This window comes from Mastigoproctus giganteus, chromosome 5, assembly GCF_048544385.1.
Source record: "Mastigoproctus giganteus isolate SK-2022 chromosome 5, ASM4854438v1, whole genome shotgun sequence".
In the NCBI taxonomy this organism is placed as follows: domain Eukaryota; kingdom Metazoa; phylum Arthropoda; class Arachnida; order Uropygi; family Thelyphonidae; genus Mastigoproctus; species Mastigoproctus giganteus.
In genome coordinates this window covers 18,132,040-18,155,910 of record NC_143579.1, presented here as the reverse complement: position 1 = coordinate 18,155,910, position 23,871 = coordinate 18,132,040, and the positions used below count along the sequence as shown (strand labels likewise).

Below are 23,871 nucleotides of genomic sequence, written 5' to 3'. Positions count from 1 at the left end.
GCAGATCTATGATGTATACACTGCTGATCTTAATCATGAAGAGCGGGAATTTATCAGGGCCAATTGTGGCTTTATTCCTGAGGCTATTTACAGCGGCTTTCACATCATCTCTAGCGATAGTGATGAGTAGTGGTATTTCGAATATGATCCACAAACAAAGAGAAAAAGCATGGGATTTTGATCAGCATATACTGCCTGAGACACAATTTCTTTTCGAAAAATCAAAAAACAAAATGACGTTGATCACTTTCTTGATAGCAAGAAAAGCATTCACAAGAAATTTGTTCCGTTGAGTCAGGCAGTGAATAAAGTGTTCTATGCACAAATCAAATTTTGGATCGTTTATGAAGTGAATTCACCGAGTATGGTCTCATTTTCGAGATAAAGGGAGCTGGTTTCTATTGCGCGACAACTCTAGGTCTCATCTGCTCTGAATATTGAGGAATTTTGAAGCTAAACCATCTACCCCTTATTCCCCTCACTTATTTACTTATTTCGCTGGTATTATTTCTTCCCCCAAATCAAATCGATGTTGAAAGGATAATTATTTGACAGTGTAGAGGGTATTAAAAGAAGTATTAAAAAGGGATTGGTGGCGATCAGTTTAAATGCGATTTAAAGAGTTTCCAACAGTTGAGTCTCTGGCTTCCTGCTGTGAAGGACATAATGTACCTTTTACTTTGTTATTTGTGGGTACATTCAATAAAGATTAATTTTGTTTATTTACCTATACGAGTGATTTCACAAGTGTGTAGTTAATCAAGATGATTGTCCCTTTTCCTTTAATATAAATGAATAGGCGCATTATAGCCAACGTTGCTTATGCGCCATGAAACCCCCACAACAACAACAATCAAGACGATTACTTTCAAAAATTTCAAAAGGATTTTTTTTATTCCAACGTTTGGTTTTCTTTAAATTGACTCAGTCCTGCAATTTAATTGTCGAACATTGTGCAATACGTATTTAGAATTCTCGCTTGATCTCACAAGTTCCATTGGCGGCTTTTTTAAAAAAACAGAAAAACTTCGACCGAGTTAATGGTGGAGCAAAGTAGACCTACTTTCGATCATCCTGAAAGCTTTGGCAACTTCATTCTCATTACTTGGGAGGAAATGGCACTAACATTTCCGCCTTTATCTTCGTTACTTCATAATATGCAGTCATATGTGTGTGCGAGAATGAAAAATCAATCAGAAAACATGAGAAAACAAGTACAGCCGAGGGTCATAACCTGTTGTGTAACGCTTATAGAGATGCAACTTTTTCACATTCACTCACATCTGATTGGCACGGTATTTTTCGCAAAAGAAGGGAGATAGCTGAAGATGATAAAGGATCTGCTCAGAACGATCCTCGATGATCCCAGCTTTTTTTTCTTCACTTCAATTTGGTTTCACTGTGTGAGGATTCGTCATAGCCGTTGTGGGCATCAGGAAAGTGGTTTCTTCTACATGATAATGGAGCAAAGTGGTATCCATACAATAATTATTGACAAAAAACAAAACAGAGTGTATTCTCGTGTTCTGTATTCGAAGGTTTATTAGGGCAGACCCACTTTTTTATGCAGATATTGAAAAAAGAAAAATGAATATCTGCATTATTGCATTATTGAAATGATCACGAATGGGTGATGGCAAGTATTCCGAAAGTCGCTTTCCAGAGTTCCAATGACTTTCAGCCATGTTGGAAAAAAACATCAATGGAATGAAGGCTATACAGAAGGCAAAAAATATTCATGATTCGTATCTTGCTTTTTTTTTTATGCATTCAGACAAGATCTTTGGAGATTTAGGTTGTAAATATCCTTTATATAAAGAATCTCCTTTGTATCTGAACACACACACAAAAACACACATTGTGTGTATCTACGTTTGTTAAATTTCTTATAAGCATAAGAAATTATGTCAGCTGAATTTATCTAATTATCAAATCTATCAAATTAATGTTAGTAATTGATATCAATAAACATCATTTATCATAATTATATAATGATCTCGTTTCAATCCGTCGTTTTAACATTTAGGTCAGTGCCAACACTTATGACCACTAACGTAAAATCCTGTGTTCCCTTTGCATTGATTGATTCCAAGTTGATCTAACCTTTCTGGTGTTTTCCTGAGATACAAATAAATATTTACCTTGTTTTTAGGTCTGTAAAAATAACATACACTGTATTATTATTATTTTTTTCTTATTAATCAATATCTGAGTAATTAAGGCTGTCAATATAGTAATAACCAAGCCACGTATGACGTACAGGTATGTCATATGATTGTTATTCATTTATTATATTTTGAAATCAGTAAAATTCGTTCGAAGATGACTAATTAAATAGGGCCTCACTGGCTCTAACGACGCCATCTAGGAAAACCATTGGATATGATCAATAATTTTCCAGTGATTTATTGGTTTTGAAATCGATCTTAGTAATATTTACATAATAAGAATTGCAACGCATTAAAAATTATAATGGAAATTGATATTGCCACAAAATATACAAAGTAAACATCATTAATGCTAACAATAATTAATTACAATGGCTATTTTGTTTAAACATAGACAATGCGCACTATAGGTAAAGATTCTTAAAGGTAAAGTCCCCAAAATGTTTAACAGGAATCTATATCATCCCAGAAGGAAACAATATAAGATTTGTTTGGCTCAACATAGTTTGTACAATAAATTCTTAATATACAGCTGAATCTATAGAGATACGTAAAAGTTGACCTTATAGCCATAAATATCTTCCCAAAGGGTGAAATGCGTAATTAATGGAAATATGAGAAATCATGCAAATGGCAATCATGAATTGCCAAACATACATTTTATTGCATTTACGTGTATAAACTGAAATTATAAGTTAACGCAATAATATTATGTAATGTAAATCAGCAAAATAAGTTCTCAATATTTTGTTGTTCCTCCTCGAGATGCAATTACATCCTTGCAGCGATCTGGCACAGAGTTAATCAACTTCTGGATATGCGGTTGCCCAATTTCGTGGTACCACACCCTTACAATGCTCTCCTGCAGCTTCTTCTGAGCTACTTTAGATGACATTATGTACGAGCAATGTTCATTAGGGTTCAAATCTATCTGGACTGTTGCCGGGCCAGTCCAACACTGTAATGCCAGCAATTCTGAGGTATGACTGCACCTTAAGGGAGAAAAACGAAGGAAAACGTTGGTGTAAGTATGTTTTAGGCATTGTGAGACGAGAAGACAAACTCATCATTAAATCTAAATAGCATAAAACTTACCAATTCTGCTGTGTGGCAAGGTGCTGAGTCCTGCTGAAAAATGCAGTTTTGGATGTTTGTGTGGTGATCCCTAATAACGGGTTTCAGGCACTCCTCCGAGATAGCAATGCAAGTTTCTGCATTCACCATTCCATTAATAAACTTAATTCGCCCCATCCCTTTGCTTGTTATGCATCCCCAGACCATCTGACCGGAGGGGGACTTTACAGTTGGTGTTATGAAATCAGGATGGTATGCCTCCGATTTTCGTCTTCTGACATATTGCTTCCCATCCGAGCCATGCAGGTTGAATTACTGCACCCATAGGACTTGCGCTTATTTCTATGTGTGCTGGAAATATTACATTTAGTTTAGTACGTATATAGCTGGGCCTCTTCGTGGGGTGGACGGGTACTGGGAAGCAGCCTTCCTGGTAATCGCTGCTTTCTGGTAGCAAAGCGGACAGAAACAGCTAAACAGCACAACTATACGCAAACATAACACTATACTCATTTCTCCCCATCGTACAGCGTTTTGTATATCATCACAGAGAACCATGGCGGAGATGAACTAACGTTTAGGGGCCGCCTTGCGTAAAATAAAACACATGTCCACATGCCCACACATGCAGGTTGAATTTCAATTCGTCAGAAAAGATGACGTTGTTTCATTGCTCTTTTGTCCGTGAAACATGCGTTTTAGCCGAAGTAAGTCACTTCTTCCTCATTTGTTGGGTCGACAAAGAGCTACAAAGAGTTTCTTGGACCGATAGGCATGCAGACCACATCCCAAAAGCGGTCTTTGGATAGTTCGTGCACTTGTTTCAATACTTGAGGCCATCTCAAAGTCCAGTTTTAGATTAGGAGCACTAGCAAGGCGATTACGAAGTCATAGCAGTTTCAAATATCGATCTTGGGAAGGCGTAGTCACCCTCTTACGGCCTGATCCAGGTCTTCTCTTCACATCACCAGTTTCACGCTTTAATTTCAGCACCCGGGATACTGTTGACTGGTGGTAACTTATTTTATCAGCGATAGCACGCGTAGAAAGCCTTTCTTGGGACAGAGCAAAGACTACACTTTTTTTTCTTGGTGTCAACTGAACGTATGGAGCCATGTTTACACCTCCGCAAAACGGATACTAATGAGTGTGTATACCCTTCCAACACCGTATTTATAGAACGGCTGATGCAATACCTTGCAATTATTGTCTGATGCAATATAAGCGTTATCTGATGCAATACGTTTGCTTTGTGACAAACAAAATGACTGTAATCAAACAATATCTTATACGTTTCCCTACAAATGTTACTTTTTAAGGTGATGCAATTTTTTTGTCCGCCACTGTATACAATACACAAATCCAAGATACATACATTTAAGTAAAATAAAAAAACAACATAAAAGGTCCAATTATAACTAACGTTAACAGCGGGTCTATATCTTCCCAGACGGGAACAAAATAAAAGGTAAGGGCCACAAAATAGTTTTTACACTACTCTTAAATCATCCCTTAGATTTGTGTAGGCTTAGATTGCTAAGTCTACACAAATACATAACTTTTTCCCTTGTAGCCACAGAATGTCCCATATGATGACTTCACGTAACATAAAGTATTTTATAGCAGTAAATCGTTCCTCCGCAGTACACAAAACAGATGAGCAGGATGGTACAATAGAACTCATACCAAGTGTTGTAGCTGTTGCAGCAGGAGTTTAAAAAGTATCAATTAATGCAATAATTTCTGATGATGACGAAGCAGACGCAGTTGAAATGTCAACAGGAACAGAAATTGCATTATTTAAGTTGGAATTAAAATATAGCCTAAGAACGACGACATCATGGGCAAACAGTTGGAGTTCGTGAAAAGGATTAACGTTTTGTACTAAGAGAGCGTCTTGACCAGGAGAGAAATTTTCAACCGACTGAGATAAGCCATCTCTTAGAGAATTTTTCATTTAAAGATCTGTGTCCCGTTAAAGAAAAAAAAAAGGTGGTAGATCCATGGAGAATCGGGTTTTAATTTTCTTATTTGACATGAAGGTAACTTCCGGAAAAAATGTCTCAACGTCTTTGCCATATGTTTAATTGTTTGTTCCAACACCTAGCTCTTTCACGCTTAACGTCTGTTTGAGTATTGATGGTGATATTCAAAAGCTCAGTTGCAATCTGTCTCTTAATGCGATAGCAAAAGCCTCTGTATATTAGGTGTAGGTGTAAGGATAACGTGTCAACGATAAATTGTAACGCCGGTGTAGACACAGTTCGGCATATTTTAATCACATTAAGAAGCATAATTCTCTGTAAACTAGCTAATTTAGCTTGAAATTAAACTCTTCTTGCCCTATGGAACCACGCGCCAAGCTATCATAGGGAGGAAGACGGCGTTGTAGTAAACCTGCATGGTCCGACGCGAGAGACCCCATTCAGTTCTGGAGACCTTCACAATAGTACGAGTAAAGATTTTGATTTTAGCAATAACATGATTAAAGTGTGAGGTTTGTTTTTTTTTTTTTTTTTGTTAGTTGTTGAGGCATCGGCTTCTGTGGCCGTAATGCACCTCCCAAAGTTTTTGCATTTTCTACTCTGATCCAAGCCCAAGGCGGCATTCGAATCCGCGACCTTTGAGTTGCTAGGCACGTACTTTACCCACCTGGCTAGCCCGGTCTGCTTAAAGTGTGAGAAGTAATTTAATCTACAGTCCACAATCACGCCCAAATATTTCATTTCTGTGACAATTGGGACTCGATTGTTAATTTTAACTTGTGATGGCGTTGAATTTTTAATTTGGAGCCAAAAACCATCATTTTAGTCTTCGAAACACTGATGAATAATTTGCTGTCAAGAGTCTCAGATTGTTAGAGGAACATTCAAAGTTAGCAGAACGAGTATTGCAGTGAACCTTTGAGTCAGTTGAGAAATCATCAATAGAAATAATCTGTCTAAAATAGTGTTAACAGTGTCGGGCCAGTCAGATATCTCAACAGAGTACTCTGGTCAATACTGTGGTTAACAGTATACCAGTATACTGTTGACCACATTATTGACCATAAATATCTGCAAGAACAGCATTAGTGTTATGTTAATAAGGTCAATCAGAAACTTCCCCTCATTTGGAACATTGTCCTTCAAAAGATCTGTAAATCCACTTCTGAAGGACAATCTTCCAAATGAGGAATCCCAAGATATACCCCTGGGGACGCCCTCGATACACATGCTTGAACACCTGACAATTTTGATTTCACAAGTATGTGCCGGTTGTTGAAGTAACTTCTGAAGAGAAAGTTACGTTGACGAGGACAGTGGGTGGTGCGAAGACGTTCGAGGGCGCTTTCCCACTAAATGGAATCAAAAGCGCCCTCGAAGTCAACAAAAATGGGAAGAGTATATTTATATGACGAATTTTCTATATGAGAAACAAAGTCAGATAGGTCAACATCCTCATAGGACTTGGCTGCCGAAAAACCAAATTGATTGGAAGACAAATTCTGTGACTGTAAGATATTTATAAGACGCAAAGCCATGAGTCATCCTAACAGTTCCTCTAGATTTGCCAGAAGGGCGATGGATCTATCGGACTTTGGTTCCAAACTGGTTTGTCAGGTTTTTTAATAGCATTTAGTAAAGCCGTTTTCCATAAGTCAGAAAAAGCCCTCTTGCAAACGTTTGTTAAAAATATTTATCAATACTGATGATCTTAATTTAATAAGCCTTAGAACAAATAAGTTTTCTACTAGGTTTAGACCAGGACCTTTTAATATTGATTTTAATACTGAAGTTCCGTAGAAGTTAGAGGAACATTCAAAGTTAGCCGAATGAGTATTTAAGTGAAATTTTGAGTCAGTTGAAAAATCATCAATAGTGAATAATCTGTCCAAAATAGTGTTAACAGTGTCGGACCAGTCAGATGCCTCAACAGAGTTGTTGACCACAGTACGAAATACTTCCAAAGAAAAGGTCTTATTCCTTGAAATTTTATAGAGAAGGCCCCACGGTTACTGTTACCAGAGCTGTGGACGAAATTTATCCAGGTTTCTCATTTCCGAGAAGCTATAGCTGTTAGGTATCTTTATTTAAGAGATATATATTTTGAGTATAGATGCTCTGCATCAGGAGAGGACTAATGTCGATGTTGTTGATATCTGCGACGGGACTGATGAACAGATTTTCTAAGCGTTCAAAGTTCTTGGACCTAGTTTTAAAATTGATTCTCCCCGCCCCCCTTTGAAGATTGTGATGAAGATTTAATTATCGCACTTTGGATTGTAATAGCAGTTTCATTTGCAGAAAAATCCTGAAAGTATCTGTATCTGCGAGATCCAAACTTCCTTATATTTCGAGGGTACAGCCCTAAAACGGCATTCGCAGGCCGGCGGCTAGTTAGTACACCGGACCGAACCTATGGGTAACTCTCTAGGAGGCTTTCGGACCAGCTAGTGTATAATCTTGCTATTTCTACTCTGCCAAATAGTGACTGGAGGGAGTCCGAGTAGTGTGTATGCGGGGGGGGGGGCATTGTCGAAGCCACGTTATGTCAAGGATCTGGGTATATCTTACCATGTGTACGCCATATCCAAAACTTTCATTACTTCATACAGGATACCTCCTCTCCACTTTTTCTTACTATTAAAAACACGATGAATTGTCGAAGTAATAGAGCAAGCTTATCTACGAAAAGATTTAAACTTCCCAAACACTTCCTAGTTCATTTCACAAATAAACGTGGTCTCAGTTCTAATCTCAACGATGTCCATTTCCACTTACAGTCTGCCAAACCCCATGTAGTTTTTCTGACAGAATCTCAGTTATCGGTTGATTCAGTTACTGCTTCTCTGGCTTAAAATTTCTCTACCTCATTCTGTCAAATTAATCTGTTGTCTCTACCACTCTGCCAACTTCACTAATCACCTGGAGCTATTTGACTTCCTCTCTTTGCAACTTGACTTTCTCCAGTCAAAGTTTTCTAACAGTGAGGTAATTTTCCTTGGTGATTTTAATGTTCACAACTCCAGATGGCTTCCGTTTTCTAGTCACACAGACCCAGCTGGTCGAAATGCTAAGGCTTTTGCAATTACTAATGACTTCGCACAGATTGTTCATTTACCTACAAGAATACCGGAAAATCCTAACCATACAGCCAACACACTTGATCTTTTTCACACAAACAACCCTTCTAGGTATACAGTAGAAGTGAATAGTCCTTTAGGCACCTCAGATCACAACTTGGTGATTGTCTCTTCTCCAATGGAGCCTCTATCTTATGACTATTCTCAATCTCGTATTGTTTGGCATTACAAGAATGCAAAATGGGATGGGCTGTGAGGCTTCTTTTCTTCTTTTCTTTGGTCGAATTATTGTTTCAAAACTTCTGATGTCAACGTTTGCTCAGATCGTGTCAGTGAAATTATTCTTGTAGGAATGGAATCCTTTATTCCACACTCCACTTTAAAATCTCGTCCTTTATCTAAACCTTGGTTTTCCAATAAATTTGCTAAGGCTGTTCATGAGAAGAATGTTTCATATCGTAATTGGCTTGTTTCCAATTCTTCAGTTTCATTTTCTGCCTACACCAAAGCTCACAACAATTGTAAAGCAGTTATTAATCAGTCCAAACTAGATTTTGAGCAGGCTAAGAGTAGAAAACTTGCTTCTTTCCCTAATGGTAGCCGAGCATTCTAGTCTCTTACCAAAGCTATTGGCCGCAACTTTTGCCCATCTCTGCTCCCATCTCAGTCAAAACCAGATGGTTCTATTGTCACCTCAGCCAAAGATAAAGCTGACCTGCTAGCATCCCATTTTTCTTCCAACTCATGTATTAACGATCTTGGCAAAAAAAAACCTCCCATCATTTCCAACACGCTCCATTCAATGCCTCCTGTGGTCTTCCGTCAAAAGGATGTCAGAAGGATTTTGACGAATCTTGATGCTATGAAAGCTCCAGGGTCTGATGGTATTTCTCCACTTGTTCTCAAAACCTGTGTTCCTGAACTTAAACCTGCTATTTGCCACCTTTTTTCACTTTCTTATTCCAAAGGTGTTTTTCCTTCTGCTTGGAAATTTGCTCATATCCAGCCAGTTCCTAAAAAGGGTGACAAATCCCTCCCATCCAATTACCGTCCCATTGCAATTGCTTCTACTACTCTTTCTAAAGTAATGGAGAAAATATTGATCGCCAACTCTTAAACTACCTAGAAACCTTCAGTTTGATCAACGATCGGCAGTATGGATTCCGTCAGTGCCGATCCACTGCTGATATTCTAGCTTATGTTATCCATTTATAGACAAATTCAATAGAAAAGTTTGGTAAAACACAAACAGTTGCTCCTGACATCTCAAAGGCTTTCGATCGTATTTGGCATAAATGTCTTCTAAACAAGCTTCCAGCTTATGGTTTGTCAACTGTTTTTTTTTTTTTATAATTGGTTATCCGGTTTTATCTCTGACCTCTCACTGAGGGTGATGGTAGATGGCTCTCTGTCTTCTAACTTCTCCACTAATGTTGGTGTCCCCTTGGGGGAAGAGAAGTTAGAAGACAGAGAGCCATCTTCCATGGGCAAAGTTAGAAGACAGAGAGCCATCTTCTTTTCCTCTGTATATTAATGACCTCCTTCCATTGACCGGAAATCCTATCCATAGTTTTGCTGGTGATAGCACATTGCATTCCACTTTCCAGTTCGAGAAACCTTGCTCTGCTTAATCACCTTCAACTTCTCGAATATCCGCTTAACCGATTCCTTAAATGCCGATCTCCAGGTAATTCTCCAGTAGGGCAGAGACAACTTAGTTGATTTCAATCCTTCTAAAACTCAGCCCTGTCTTATATCTCACAAAAAAGGATCCTTCTGCTCCTATGCTTATTTTTGTGACACTCCTATTTTTAGGCAAGATGATATATCTCTTTTGGGAATTACCCTGACTTCTAATGTCTCTTGGCACAAGCACGTTACAAATATTGCTTCCTCTGCATCTAAAAAACTTGGTTTTCTCTTTCGCTCTCGGCGTTACTTTTCTTCCAAACAGCTGTTCACTCTACAAAAATCTCAAATCCGCCCTAATATGGAATATTGTTCCCACATCTGGGACGGTGCCCCCAAAACCTCTCTCAAGGTTCTCGATCCCATTCAGAAGAGGGCAGTTAGGTTAATTAATGACTCATCCCTAATAACTCATATTTTCTGTCTCTTAGACGTACTGCTTCTGCTGCATGCCTTTTCTACAGATACTTCCATGGGCACTGTTCTTCTGAATTGGCTTCTATAATTCCATCTCTCTCTTTCAAAACAGTCCGAACACGTGCCGCCACCAGCTACAGCCAACATCCATTTACTGTCCAACTTCAAACACACAAAACCAACTTTTCATCTTCCTTGTTTATTCATTCAACTGCCGTTTTCTGGAACAACCTTCTTTCATACGTATTTCCTGAAAGTTGCAGTTTACAGAAGTTCAAGTCTAATGTCAACAAATATCTTCTTTCGTCTTCTCAACCTCCAACCCAAGCACGGTACTGCACGGTACTATAGGTTCTAATACCTCTCGTGTTGGGGATTTTCATAAAAAAAAAAAAAAGAAAAAAGGAAATCCATTCAGATTGAAGTATCAAAAGATGGCCAGTTAATGTTTGTTGTCCAATCAGATGCTGTGGTCTACGAAAAAACTGCTTCAATCAGATGCTGTGGTCTACGAAAAAACTGCTTCAGTCAGATGTTGTGGTCTATTAACAATAGATAAGTTGTCATTAATAATAAACTCTTCCAGAATTTTACCTCTAGAATCGGAACTAGTACCAAACCACGTATTAGATTTTGCATTTATATCAGATGTGATTATTATATTTTAGGTCCCAAAAAGTTTAAGGCAGATTCAAGATAATTCAGGGTAATATTAAAATCCTCAGGAGGACAATATATAGACAAAAGGTAAAAAGTTAGGGTGTGATACGAAAATAAACTACATGTTGTCAATTTATTGCAAAGTCTGTTGATGATAGTTATATATAGTTTTCCATTTAAAATAACTATGCAAGTTTTAGGGACCTATTGTGCTGGTTGAATTGTTCTGATAGAAAGGGGAAATCCCTTAATTTTTGATGTATGTAGTAAGTGAACCTTTGCACAGTATGGTTCCTGTATTGATATATCAATATGATGTTCTTCCGCTGACACTCTAATCTCATCGGCATAAGCCCTACAATGGTCACCATTAATTTGCATAATTCGTAATTTTAAAAACACCAGAGAAGAATCATTATTTACATTATATAAAGGATGGGATTTGGCATTATTCATTAGCAGACACTCCGAGCAAGCTGAGTCACTAACAGAGTGATGATACTCTCGCTTTTTACGTTGACAGTTAACACAGCAAACAGGTTCTTTTTTAAATGGACGCTCAGCAAAAACGTGACCACTACTTGATAATGGCCACAGGAAGGCGACTCGTGGGTGTTGTGTGTGGTGCCACCAAAACCATGACGGATGATGTTTGTGGGAGCTCCAGGTTAGGAAAATTCTTTCTAAAGATTTAATACAATTATATATCTTTAGGGAGAAACTTAACACCCAGTGTAGGTACGAAGCGGATCTTGTTCTTGTAGTGAATCTGAACGTAGTTGTTGTTGGTTTTTAGAAGCATCAGCGACTAAGGCCACATTGTTCCTTATTTACTGTCATTGCGTGTGTTCTGTTCTGTGGTCGATTTTCTGTTTGCTGGACGAAAAATCCGAGTTTCCGGGAGAAATACCATGCTATTTTCTCCTGAGACCGACTAACTCAGCCACGTTGCGAAAAAGGCCCATAAAAATTCCTCTCGTCATCGCCAGGACTCGAACTCAGGTCTTTCCCACCCGATGTGGGGAGACGGCAGTTCTACCAACTGTGCTATCCACGAGGGCTCTAAATGTAGTATTCTGCATTTAGAGACATCATAAATTAAAATAGAAGGATTACCTTTCCGAGGAACTCCTGTAGAAACACCAGCAGTGGTAAAGGACTCTAAAGCAGAAATACGCACAATATCTGGCTTTGTTCCTCTTTCCAGAACAACGCCTCGGTTACGAACTAATCTAAGAGATTTGATCTTTACATTCTTAAGATCAGGTTTTAGGTTTTAGTTACTAAGTTTTTGATCCATGTACTTGTCTCGCATTCACTATCCTCAGAGACTCTGAAATGATAACATTATTACTTGATTTAGCTTTATCATTCATTTGCAGCCCACTGCGTGTGGCATCCGCCACACGTAGTAGATTTTGACAGGAGTAGGGCGCTGAGTTAATGACTCCGAATATACAGGGTGTTTCAGTTAAACGTTTCAGAACTTCTAAGAGGGGTAGGGTACATCCTGACAACTCGAAATCATATAGCAATGTGGGGTCGGAAATGCTTTCCTGAAGCGGTATTGTACACAGAAGTCGTCGTGCGACGTCGTGCAGCACAGATTCGATTTTCGTCAATGTATGGGCCGGTATTATGGGAGATCACCTCATCGGACCTTACCTGTTACCGTGTCGTCTAACCGGACCTATCTACTTGATCTTTCTGCAGCAAGTATTGCCACAACTTTTGAGAGATGAACAGATTTCTGCATCGACGCAACAGACAATGTGGTTCCAACACGATGGAGCCCCTGCCCATTATAGCGGAGATGTTCGTAACTACCTGGATGTCACATTTGGTCAACAGTGGATCGGACGTAGTGGTCCCGTGCGTTGGCCTGCTCGGTCACCCGAGCTATCATGTCTTGATTTTTATTTCTGGGGTCATATTAAATCGCTAGTTTATGACACCCCTGTTGACAATGCTGAGGAGCTGGTTGCAAGAATCGCAGTAGCTGCCGAAGAAATTCGAAATTCGCCTGGAGTATTCCAGAATGTTCGGATGTTCATGCGTCGGAGATGTGAATCGTGCATTGTAGCCCGTGGAAGAAACTTCGAACACTTACTTTAATCCATGTACTTTTTGCTTCTTTTCATGTATTATTAAAACGATTTCTCACTTACGGTCTCTTTTCTTTATGGTGCTTCTGTGTACAACACCGCTTCAGGAAAGCATTTCCGACCCCACATTGCTATATGATTTCGAGTTGTCAGGATGTACCCTACCCCTCTTAGAAGTTCTGAATCGTTTAACTGAAACACCCTGTATAGCATCATTCACGACAGGAACTTTCTGACCTGACACTAGAGAATGATCTGATTGAGCGGGAATGACAGAGGAAAAAGTATTTACTACTCTGTAAAGTAACTTTGCTCTGGTATTTACCTCTTCATTGATAGCTTTGAGCTTTTCATTTTCAATTAGTAAAGCAGTGGCAATTGTCTCTAAATTCGGCCACTTTTCCATGCTAAGGTTTCCAGAAATTATGGTGACTTTGTTAGCTTCATAGGCTAGAAAGCTTATGATATTTTTACTAATTGTATATATAAGATGATAAAGATAGGACGTCCTGAATATAATCTCGATTTTGAGGATCAGCTATAACTACAGCCATAGGTGGGAAATCTTCTGATTATGGAAGTTGTTCTCCATCCATTTTGACAACGAAAAGAAAGTACAATAATGTATCAGACAGATAATTTAACGTGTTTTTTTTGAGATATTATTGAATGACAGAGTCAGTGGAGGAATAGTTTATAAAGAAGTCCTCTTCAGAGTCTTCGGAGTATCTGTGCTTATGCCTCCAGCAGAACGAAACCACTTAGGCGTGCGGTGACTGGAGCAAGCGTAAACTATACTGAATAAATTGAAGTACAGTACTTACATTGAGACGTTACCTTGAGGGAAGGAGGGTGGGAGGATAATAGCCCTCACTGACGTTGACAGCGGCAAGCGGCAGTCCCGGAAACGGAAAGGCAGAAAGGACATGGTGTGTTGGAAAATGACTATCACCATACAAGAGGGCGATTGTATAAAACAACATAAAGAGAATTATATGCTATAGAAGGTGACTGAACTGGAAGATATTAGCATGAATAGAGATGTATCCACATAGGCGCTTCTGTAGCACATATGTGAACACTGGATTGCATTCTAAATAAGATAAACACATTCAAATTTTAAGAGCACTGAAATGCACAACTATACCCGAACCCACGCATGCACACTTTTCAAGAAGTCTAATGCGAATCTGTAGCTTCATGCCGTGATGAGCAAGTGGCAAGCCGATTGAACACCTTTTTTTTTTGAGCTGGAACATCGGATCAGGCCGCAGCCAATGCGTCTTTTTCTATAGCTGACTAGCCACTTCACTGAAGGTAATTTTGCGCACAAATTCCTGTTATACAAGAAATGGTCGAAAGTGTTCCAAGAGGGATCAATGCTATCTCACAAGGGCCGAAGCTGAACCTACACCTTATTAATTTGTCCATTAAAACTCGAATTTTTTTTTTTTTTTGGTCAAACATGATAATGTCCGAATACTTAGGACACTGTACATACAGTGATTAACGAACAGTAGTACCGTAACGATGACTGAAAAATACTACTAGAAATAAAAAAAAAATTAACAGACCGACGGTTAACACTGACAAGCTTAAATGTCTGGGTTCGAAAGCAGTGTTAAATAGTAAGAGTAGAAAGGAGGGTTAAAAAAATAACGGCTGAGCAAACAGTAAATTTTAATAAATTGACTGACTAGACAATACTAGAATTCAGAAGCGAAGTAGAAATCTCCCCCAGCCACCATTTCCACTCGAATTCACTACAGGAAAATTTGGAAGAAACATTAATTATCATCTAATGCAGCGTTCAAACTATGGTGATATAAATGAGGCGGAAAGTATGGTAAGAATCAGTTTACCAATCATACAAATTCCCACTCTCACTATCAGTAGAAATGCCAAAATGGAAAGTGAGTTAGAAGTTTGAAAAATATAGATTTAATGATGCATTTATAAACACAAATGAATACTTGCTAAAATTTTCTCCTTCCTTACAAATCTCACCAACTCTTAAAAGCATTTCGTAGAAAGATCCATCAACATTCCTTAACGAACTGTCTTTCTAGTAGAGTTTATAACTACTCTGTTTTTATTATTACTAACTACTCTTTTCCTTACTTATAACTATGTTTTTATCTGTAGCAAACTTACAATAAACACAGATTTTGTCTAATATACAGTTAGGTAAAACAATTTAAGACTAAATCTTTCATTCCGACTGGATACAATTTTAAGATGATAAAAATAAATTTGATTAGATACTAAAAAGAAAACAGTTGTGAAATGCAGAAAGTCGCAAGAAAAAAATAATTCAGATACACAACGTTGAAGATTAATTATTTCATGAAAGAAAGGAAAAAAATTAAAAGAGGGCATCAAGCTACGGTAATGACATATTGTGGTACACTACAAAAGCTAGCTGCATCTCCTGTTCATACCTTGCTAATACCATAGCCATATATAACGATCTACTAATTGATCCAGAAAAAACTTCCCAATGAAAAATACTCCCAAAGAAGCTAAAAAACTAACACTCCATCCAAAATCTTCTCCCTAATTGAACCCTGCCAATGCAGAAAGGGCTAGTATTAGCAAAATCCGAAGTAATCTGAAATTAGGATGTCAACTGAAGTTTCTATTATACGTTACAGCATATAACACAGTACATAAAACAGTACAACAAGATTATTTACAGTTCTACAACAGTGAAATTTTTTAATGTAATGTTATGTATGAATTTGTGAATAATAATGCAATGTACTGACCTCGATTAGCATTTTACTTTCCAGGGACTAGACCCGTGTCTCTAATTGAATAAAATAAATAAATACTGTAAATTAATAAATATTTTAACTTTATTTTGGATATTCAGATATTACAGAGAATAGTATAAATGGCGCAATTACTTGGCAAACTGCACAACAAAAATTAACGCCTACTCAGTTTGATTTGTAATAGCTTTTATGAGCATGTTTTGAAACAGTTTTGTCCTACTGGTGTGACCAGTTTTAACTAAGATATGCAAGTATATAATATAAGTTATTGCATGCTCACCAGGAAAAATGGGCGGTACTCTTTACTAATTCTCATTTTATAATTGCTTTGATATCACTGAGATTTCGATATTTCAATCCATTGATTTTAACCAATGAACACGCGCTTCTCACTGCACTAATCATTTGCTTAAAATGTAAATAGTAACATATTGTTTGGCAATTGTTAAAGAATTACATAACCCTTTCAAGGAAATCTCATTTGCATTCGCGTTTTACGAGAGTTAATACTAGTTATGGTTGATTCTAGTGAAAGGTTAATGCACCCTCGACCGACTGGATGTTAATAGTTGCATTGCACCAGAATTTTTCCTAATTTAATTTCGGATTTTGTTGTTAGTGAAGAAATCACACCATTATAACTTCTGGATTTACTTGCACTCTCAAGTAAAACCAGATTAAGATAATACAATTAACTCATTTAACTGTTTGTCCGTAAGGCTTCACAGATCATTCTGAAAATGCAATAAAGTTTCTCTCTCTCTCTCCAGCAGACAAGTACAGCGAAACTTATTTTCCGATCCCTTATACGACGTTTTCCCAATGTTACACCTTTATTTTTTTAACTGTTTCGAAAAATAAGAACAGTATTAAAATTTCCTTAAGGTCACATTTCTGATTACTTTTTTGTAACCGCCATCTTGCTTTTATTTGTCATGTTTTATCGCCACCGGAGTAAACCCGGCGAAGATGAAAAATGGCTAGTTACAAAAGCGATTTCTTAACAACAATATTTTATAACAAATTATAAAAGAATATTGCAATACTATGCTTTATTTAGGTACTGTACAAGAATAATAATCTTTTATTAAGATTATTATTCTTGATATCATATGTTGCTGATTTATTTAATTATTATGTAGATTCTAATTTTATATTTATATTTTTGCTCTTTAGAAAGTTTATTACCTTGTTGATATTTAGATCTAAGCTCTTTGTTAATATTAATTACGAGATGCATCAAATGGATTAAACTAGGAATACACAAGGAACTTACTCTGAACCCACTATGTTTATGTTATATCGCAAGTTCAAATATAGAGTTATGATTTTATGAATTATAATTTATGTAAAGATAAATTAAACTAATTTTATCATATATATTTATTTAATACGCATTGTGAGAGACGCACTCTATATTACATAATTTTTAGTTTATATTTTAAAATTCGAAATACGAGACAATTTCTAATATTGTTTCTATTTTTTAATTTATAATTTATGTATTTTTTTAATTTATAATTTTAATTTTTATGATCTGTGGTTAGTTTTTGATGTTTTCTTTCATGTGATATAGAACATATCAACAAGAAACTCATAGAAATCAGAAAATCAACCATCTTTCTGGACTTCCAACCCAGGAAAGTAAAACAAGAAGCTCTTCTTACTACAGCACGCATAGGACACATTCATATGTTATTCTTACTTTCTCAAAGCGAAGAGCCTCCGTGGTATACTCAATGCCATGCTGCCCTTACAGTAAAAAGTATTTTACGTGACTATCTCTGTTATCAATTGAAGTAATCAATTAAAGCAGTAAAGACGAAAAACATTTTTATCTCTCAAAAATTTACAAAGGCTATGATACCGAAGCATATCTTGGAAAATACAGCAAAGCTGGACGAATTCTTCACCTTCCCAAAGAAGATAAGTTTGTTATCTCACTTCTGATCAGCACTCTTATCGAAAAACTTATATTAAAAAAAACTTGAAAGCAGACACGGTCTTAGGCCGATTTGACCCAAATGGGCCCGACACCTGTGTTTTTTTTTTTTTTTTTTTTTTTTTTAGTTTGAGGACCATTTCAGAAATAGCTTTAGGCGCCAAATTCTTCTACATGTTCTAAGCGTACCACTGAATGTGATACAGTAAAAAGTCAGGGAATTTGACAAAATCATAAAGGAATTTTCAGAGAGAAAAACAAGAAAGATTAGGCTTTAAGTGTAAATAGAAACTACAGTTATAAATTAAATGCTCATTTTTGTAAGAAGACAAGAGTCAGACCATGTACAGACCTATGGGAGCTTAACAGTAACTATCTATTTGCAAAGTAGTCCTTTGTCATGCACATTATGAAAAATATGACACAAATTGCACACATATTTTCAGTAATAATAATAATAATAATAATATATGCATATGAAACAAGTAAGGACCATCCCTATCATCGTGTCAACCACCGGTATGGTGCAAAAGACCCTACAACAGCCTAGCAGCAACAGGTCTCCCAGAAAACACCTACAAGGAACTCCAGAAAGTCGCAATCCTAAGCACCTGTAGTCAGAGATTTCCTCGACTAACAGTAACACCAGACATAACAACCGCCCTGTGAACTTGGTAGTAATACCCGTAAAGTGGAATCCCTAATCAGGAAGAAATAATAATAATAATCTATGTCCGAATTAGGACACCCCACAAAACCGTCATAAATGGTCCCTACACTTCCCAGAGCCGATTCTGCTTGAAAGGCAAATATAGCAATTGCAATCCTTGCCAAAACCAAAACTTGTGAAATTAGGTACATATATCAATTTAGAATTTATTGTTACAATAATTTAAGTTAGTAAGATATCGCCATGGCAAGTTTTCTTTTGTAATAATAAAGACTGTATTATTATCATCATTTGTAATAGTAAAGTTTTCTTACTGTAATTTTATCTTTTAAATAATAAAATTGTGTTATTAAAAATAATTAATAAAAATTATTATTATTAATATAGTTCCGCCACAAGAGGGCAATGAGTTAAGAACTGCTGCTTTTGTGCGTGTTTATACTTTTAATTTCACTTTTATTTTATTTGCTAGTGTTTTATCCGTTATTGATAAAGTTATTTATTGGGAGGTAAATAAAACCAATATGTAGTGTCCAATTAATTAACAGTGTCCTGTATTTGTTTTTAATTTAGCATTTAGGACACAAAATAGATATCTTCGTATAGACGTAACTTATAGACTTAAGACTGCCTGGTTATCATGATGAGTTATCGTAAAAATTTTTCCTTATTGTTATGAGATGGCCTTTCTTGTCGCTACATTTATTTGTTTTTAACTGAACAGGTTCACTATACCGATAACTGGTCACTACAGTGAACATATTCCTTAATGATAATCATTCTTGACAGTAATTGCCACAGCATGGCACCGTTAGAGAGCAATGACAATTTTCCTGACCGCGAGATGGCAGGTCTGGCGACTGTATAAAGCACAGTAGCTGCCACTAAGAAAACTAGGTTGTTTTACTTCACGGAGTAAACGATTTGTATCTTGATCTGGTGGTGGTCGTGTTTGTAGATTAGTGAAGGGAAAAAAAGAAAAAGACGAAAGGATGGGTTCTGATTCTCATTTTCGGAATTTCGCTAGAATACAAAGTCAACTGTTTCGAGAAGCAATAGCTGAATTTCTTGGCACGTTTATCCTTACAGTAAGTCAAGCCAATATATGCACATGTAAAAATGTTTTTAATGCATTTAGGTGTATTCATTTTAATATGATTCAAGTAGTGTAACGAAATATCTTAGTCATGTTTATTTAATGTGTGAATTGAATAATTGATATTATATCTTCGATAATTATTAAAACTAATAATAGTAAATAATGACAAGCAATATATTTAACATTGAAATTTTCATTAAGGAACTTGTTAGTATTATCTATGATATAACAAATATATATTTGAACAAATTTTTTTTTATTATTTCTATACTGAAATTATTACTTAATTTTTGTTAAGATATTGTAGGACTGTATATAAGAAATTGCGTTTTGTAATATCCTATTTATATTTGCTTTTAGCGATTTTATATTTTTATTATAACAACGCATTTATCGTAATTTGTTGCTTGACACGTTTTTATGATGTGTTCTATATAAATTTGTGACCTGTGTTTAATTTATCATTTTTTTTAATGTTTCATTTTAATATTTGGATTTTTTCACAAGTTTAATTTTAATTTTTTGTGTACACTTTGTCATTAGGACATTTTATTCCGCTATGTACATGAATGTATATATAAAGTGAAAAAATTATTATTCTATATTAAACATATTCAACTTTCAACTGTGAGAATATATTCAATACTCAACTGTAAGAATTAAAATAAAAAAATTTCTATTTATACTCCGGGACGACTACACGATCTGAGGAATTCACAAGGTAGACTAGAGAACACAAGAATACTCAAGTACTTATGCACTCTCGTGCTTGACCACTCTGCTACGGTGGCCTTAAAAAAAAGTGAAGGAGCCGAAAAATGGAATCTAGATTTCTATAATGACCACTCTTGTACCACGTGAATATTAAGAAAGTTTATTTAGCCATTAACCAAATAACTATACATTAATGTAATGTTTCTGAGGATAGGTTCCGGTAAGGTTCCTGAAACGGTACCTTCATTTATAGTGATTTAGTTAATGGCTACATAAACTATCTTAATATTCACGTGGTATAAGAATGGTAATTATAGATATCTAGATTCCATGGAAAACCACCACGTAACGCCCTCTAACTATATTAGCTGAAAAATAGTTTTATTTTTATTCTAAGTAGTCACCACCTGATTGAATGCATTTATTACACCATTTTAAAAGTTTCTGAAAAGAGTCAGCGAAGGCGTCCAAAGAAATATTCATTTCGGAGGTTGTGTTTTTCTTTATTCCCACAACATCCTGAAATCTCTTTGAGAGCAGTTTTCACTTTGGGAAAGAGAAAGGAATCTGTTGATGCTAGATCGGAAGAGTATGATAGATCGTTGGGCTGTACAATGCCATGTTTCGCCAGAAAAGTCTTCATAAACAAGTGCGAAATAGGCGGGAGCATTATCACGCAGCGAGAACCACCCGCCATTCATTCGAAATTGCGACCTCACCCAGGAAATGCGCTTCAATAGTCTATGATGCACCTTTACGTAGAACTCAGCATTCACTCTCACCCCTTCACGTACAAATTCTATGTGAATCATATCCTGTTTGTTGAAAAACATGATCAGCATCGTCTTGATCCTGGACTTCTGTAAACGAAACTTTGTAGACCTTGGTGATAATTTTGATGTCCATTGTATGCTCTGATACTTTGTCTCTGGGTCGTACTGAAACATTCAACATTAGTCTCCAGTGACAATACAGTCAAGGAAATCAGGACTGTCTTGACAAGTCCGGATGAAGTCTTTGCATGATGGCACTCTTCGTTCCTTCTGCTCATCCGTAAAAGTCTGCACAAAATTTGTGCAGCCTTTCCTTTCCCTAAATCTTCATGCAGAATTTGACGAATCGTCTCCTTATTCATATCCAACTCATCGGCCATCATTGTTAGTGTCAAATTTCGATCTTTTGCCACGATTTCCCGAATTTTTGCAAGTTTGCCCTCATTTCGAGATGTTGATGGACGCCAACTTCTTGGGTAATCGTGAACATCCTAGCGTCTTTTTTTGAATCGCTTATACTTTCAAACACACTGGTACGACTTAATATTTCATCACCATAAACGTTTCATTAGTTTCTGTTGAAGATTTTCCCACTTTAAAGCAAAATCTGATATTTGTTCCTTGCTCCATTGCAAAATCGTGAAATGAAATGTTAATGATATTAACGAAACTGGTTGTTACTTGCAACCTGTCAGCCTACTGCACAATACGTACGGAGGATGCGGAAAGGTCAGGGAATGACCACCGCATATCCCCGGAGCAATATGGCCTTAGTTACTAATGCTCCTAAAAACCAAATAACAGCAACACATACTTTGTGTGTTGGAGGAAGTTTCGACCACAACTTATTACTTCCCTTTATTTTCAAACTCATCAAATATGACCACAACAGCACCAGTCCATGAACTTCATTGCAACACCGCTTATGAGATCTTTATTGTATAATACTCTCCCTTCAAGGCCGTTTCTGTGAGTAAAGCTATCAGTTTGTTAAAAACAAAATACTGTTGTTGCATCCTCTCTCCCACTTATATACGCTCGCTAATTACTGAGTTTTAGAATTTAATATTAAAACTTTTTATTTTCTAGAGAAGTTTTGATAAGAAATTTTGAAACTGTAGTGTTCAGAAAAAGGGTAATGGAACTAGGGCCCTAAAAAAGCTTGACATTTATATTCTTCACATTAAAGATCAACGAATATTTAACAAGATGATGTGAGAGGAAAAATTTTAGCGACTTCATGATCTTGATATATGTGATTTACAATTAGTCGTCTGTGAAAAGTAGGCTTATAATTGGTATGGAAATTAAAACACAGGCTAAGCAATGAATTTTTTGTGGTACATGATTAAGGCAAGTATATATTATGTCTGCTCAAACTTTATCTACATTTTTCTGTACCACCCATTTATATTGCAAGTGTTAAGCTACCAGGAAGCAAGTGATAAGGATGCTTCTAAGAGATAAATGGGAAAGAGAAAATATTACATTAAACGCGATTAATCTGTATAAAAGAGTTGAGTTCGTTGTTGATAATGGTCAGGCACTCGGCTTTACTGAATCCACATTAAGAGCGATTGCGTAAAAGTTGATAAAACAAGTACTGTAAATAAGCAGAGACATTAAAAAAAACCAAATAATTCTTTATAATAAACTGATAAATAAATAAATATATATAGCATAATTAGCAACGTAGTCTCATTCCTACATTTCCACCCCCCCCCCCCCAAAAAAAAAACCGGCTGGGAAAAAAAATTCTCAAACATGCACACTTCCCCATTGCCAAAAACTGACTATCCAGTTCTGCTCTGAACTTTACCACACTATCCACCTTGAGCACTGTGGCAAGGAATTTATTCCAGTGATATGCAACACATTAGCCAAAGGTAAACTTCATGTGATTCAGCCTTCTCTTACGCCCTAAAATTTTATATTTGCGACCCCTAGTTTTTGTTTCTCCTAAAACTAAAAATATACCTCCCTTTGTTCATTTTACTGATCGTCTTCAGGGACTTATATATCTCAAACAGATCTCCCTGAGATGACTGCCAAACTTACAGAACCCACCTGAACCGTTCTTCATACGGACATCTATTAGCACCTCTCACCATTCTGATTTTTTTTTTTTTTTTTTTTATGAAAACCCCCAACGCGAAAGGTATAAAAACCTATAGTACTTAGTACCGTGCATGGGTTGAAGGAGAAGTATGGGGAGAGGGGGATGCCGGAAACTTTGCTCTAGAGACTAAACATGGGTTTCACCACTTCAAGCCTCCAATAAGCAAAGTTTGCACATCTTTGAATCCTGTCAAGATTCATTCTTCCTTTCTTCATGTATGGCTTCGAGACATGAACACAATATTCTAAATCCTTTCTTACCATCATCTTAAACTAAGAGGCAATGACATCCTTTTCCCTACCTGCGAAGGCGTATATATCATAGACAGATCACCATGCGCCATCTTAGTTGACTGTTAACACTTAATGGTAAATTTCAAGTCTCATTATATATCATTTCTGTCATCGTTCCACTATTCCATGGGTCGAGGTATGAAGCCTCGTCACCATGCCATGTCCGTGTACTTCTGTCCGTCGTTGATTTCACTCCAGTTTCCTTCTCTCTTAATGACATCGGTCTTTATCATGTCTTGCCATCTCATTCTCATTCTTGGTCTCCCCCTTGGTCTTTTGTCCCTTAATTGTAAATTAAACATTCTT

At 36.6% G+C, this 23,871-nt stretch overlaps 1 protein-coding gene across 1 annotated transcript in view; it reads left to right on the top strand.

Moving 5' to 3' along the window:
* The first annotated feature begins 19,532 nt into the window (after window positions 1–19,532).
* LOC150085213 (aquaporin-10-like) overlaps window positions 19,533–23,871 on the top strand; it is a 115,528-nt gene continuing 111,189 nt past the window's right edge. Inside the window, exon 1 of the mRNA XM_090373102.1 lies at window positions 19,533–19,655. Coding sequence (XP_090229228.1) covers window positions 19,560–19,655 — 96 coding nt within the window. The 5' untranslated portion in view covers window positions 19,533–19,559. The remainder of the gene's footprint in view (window positions 19,656–23,871) is intronic.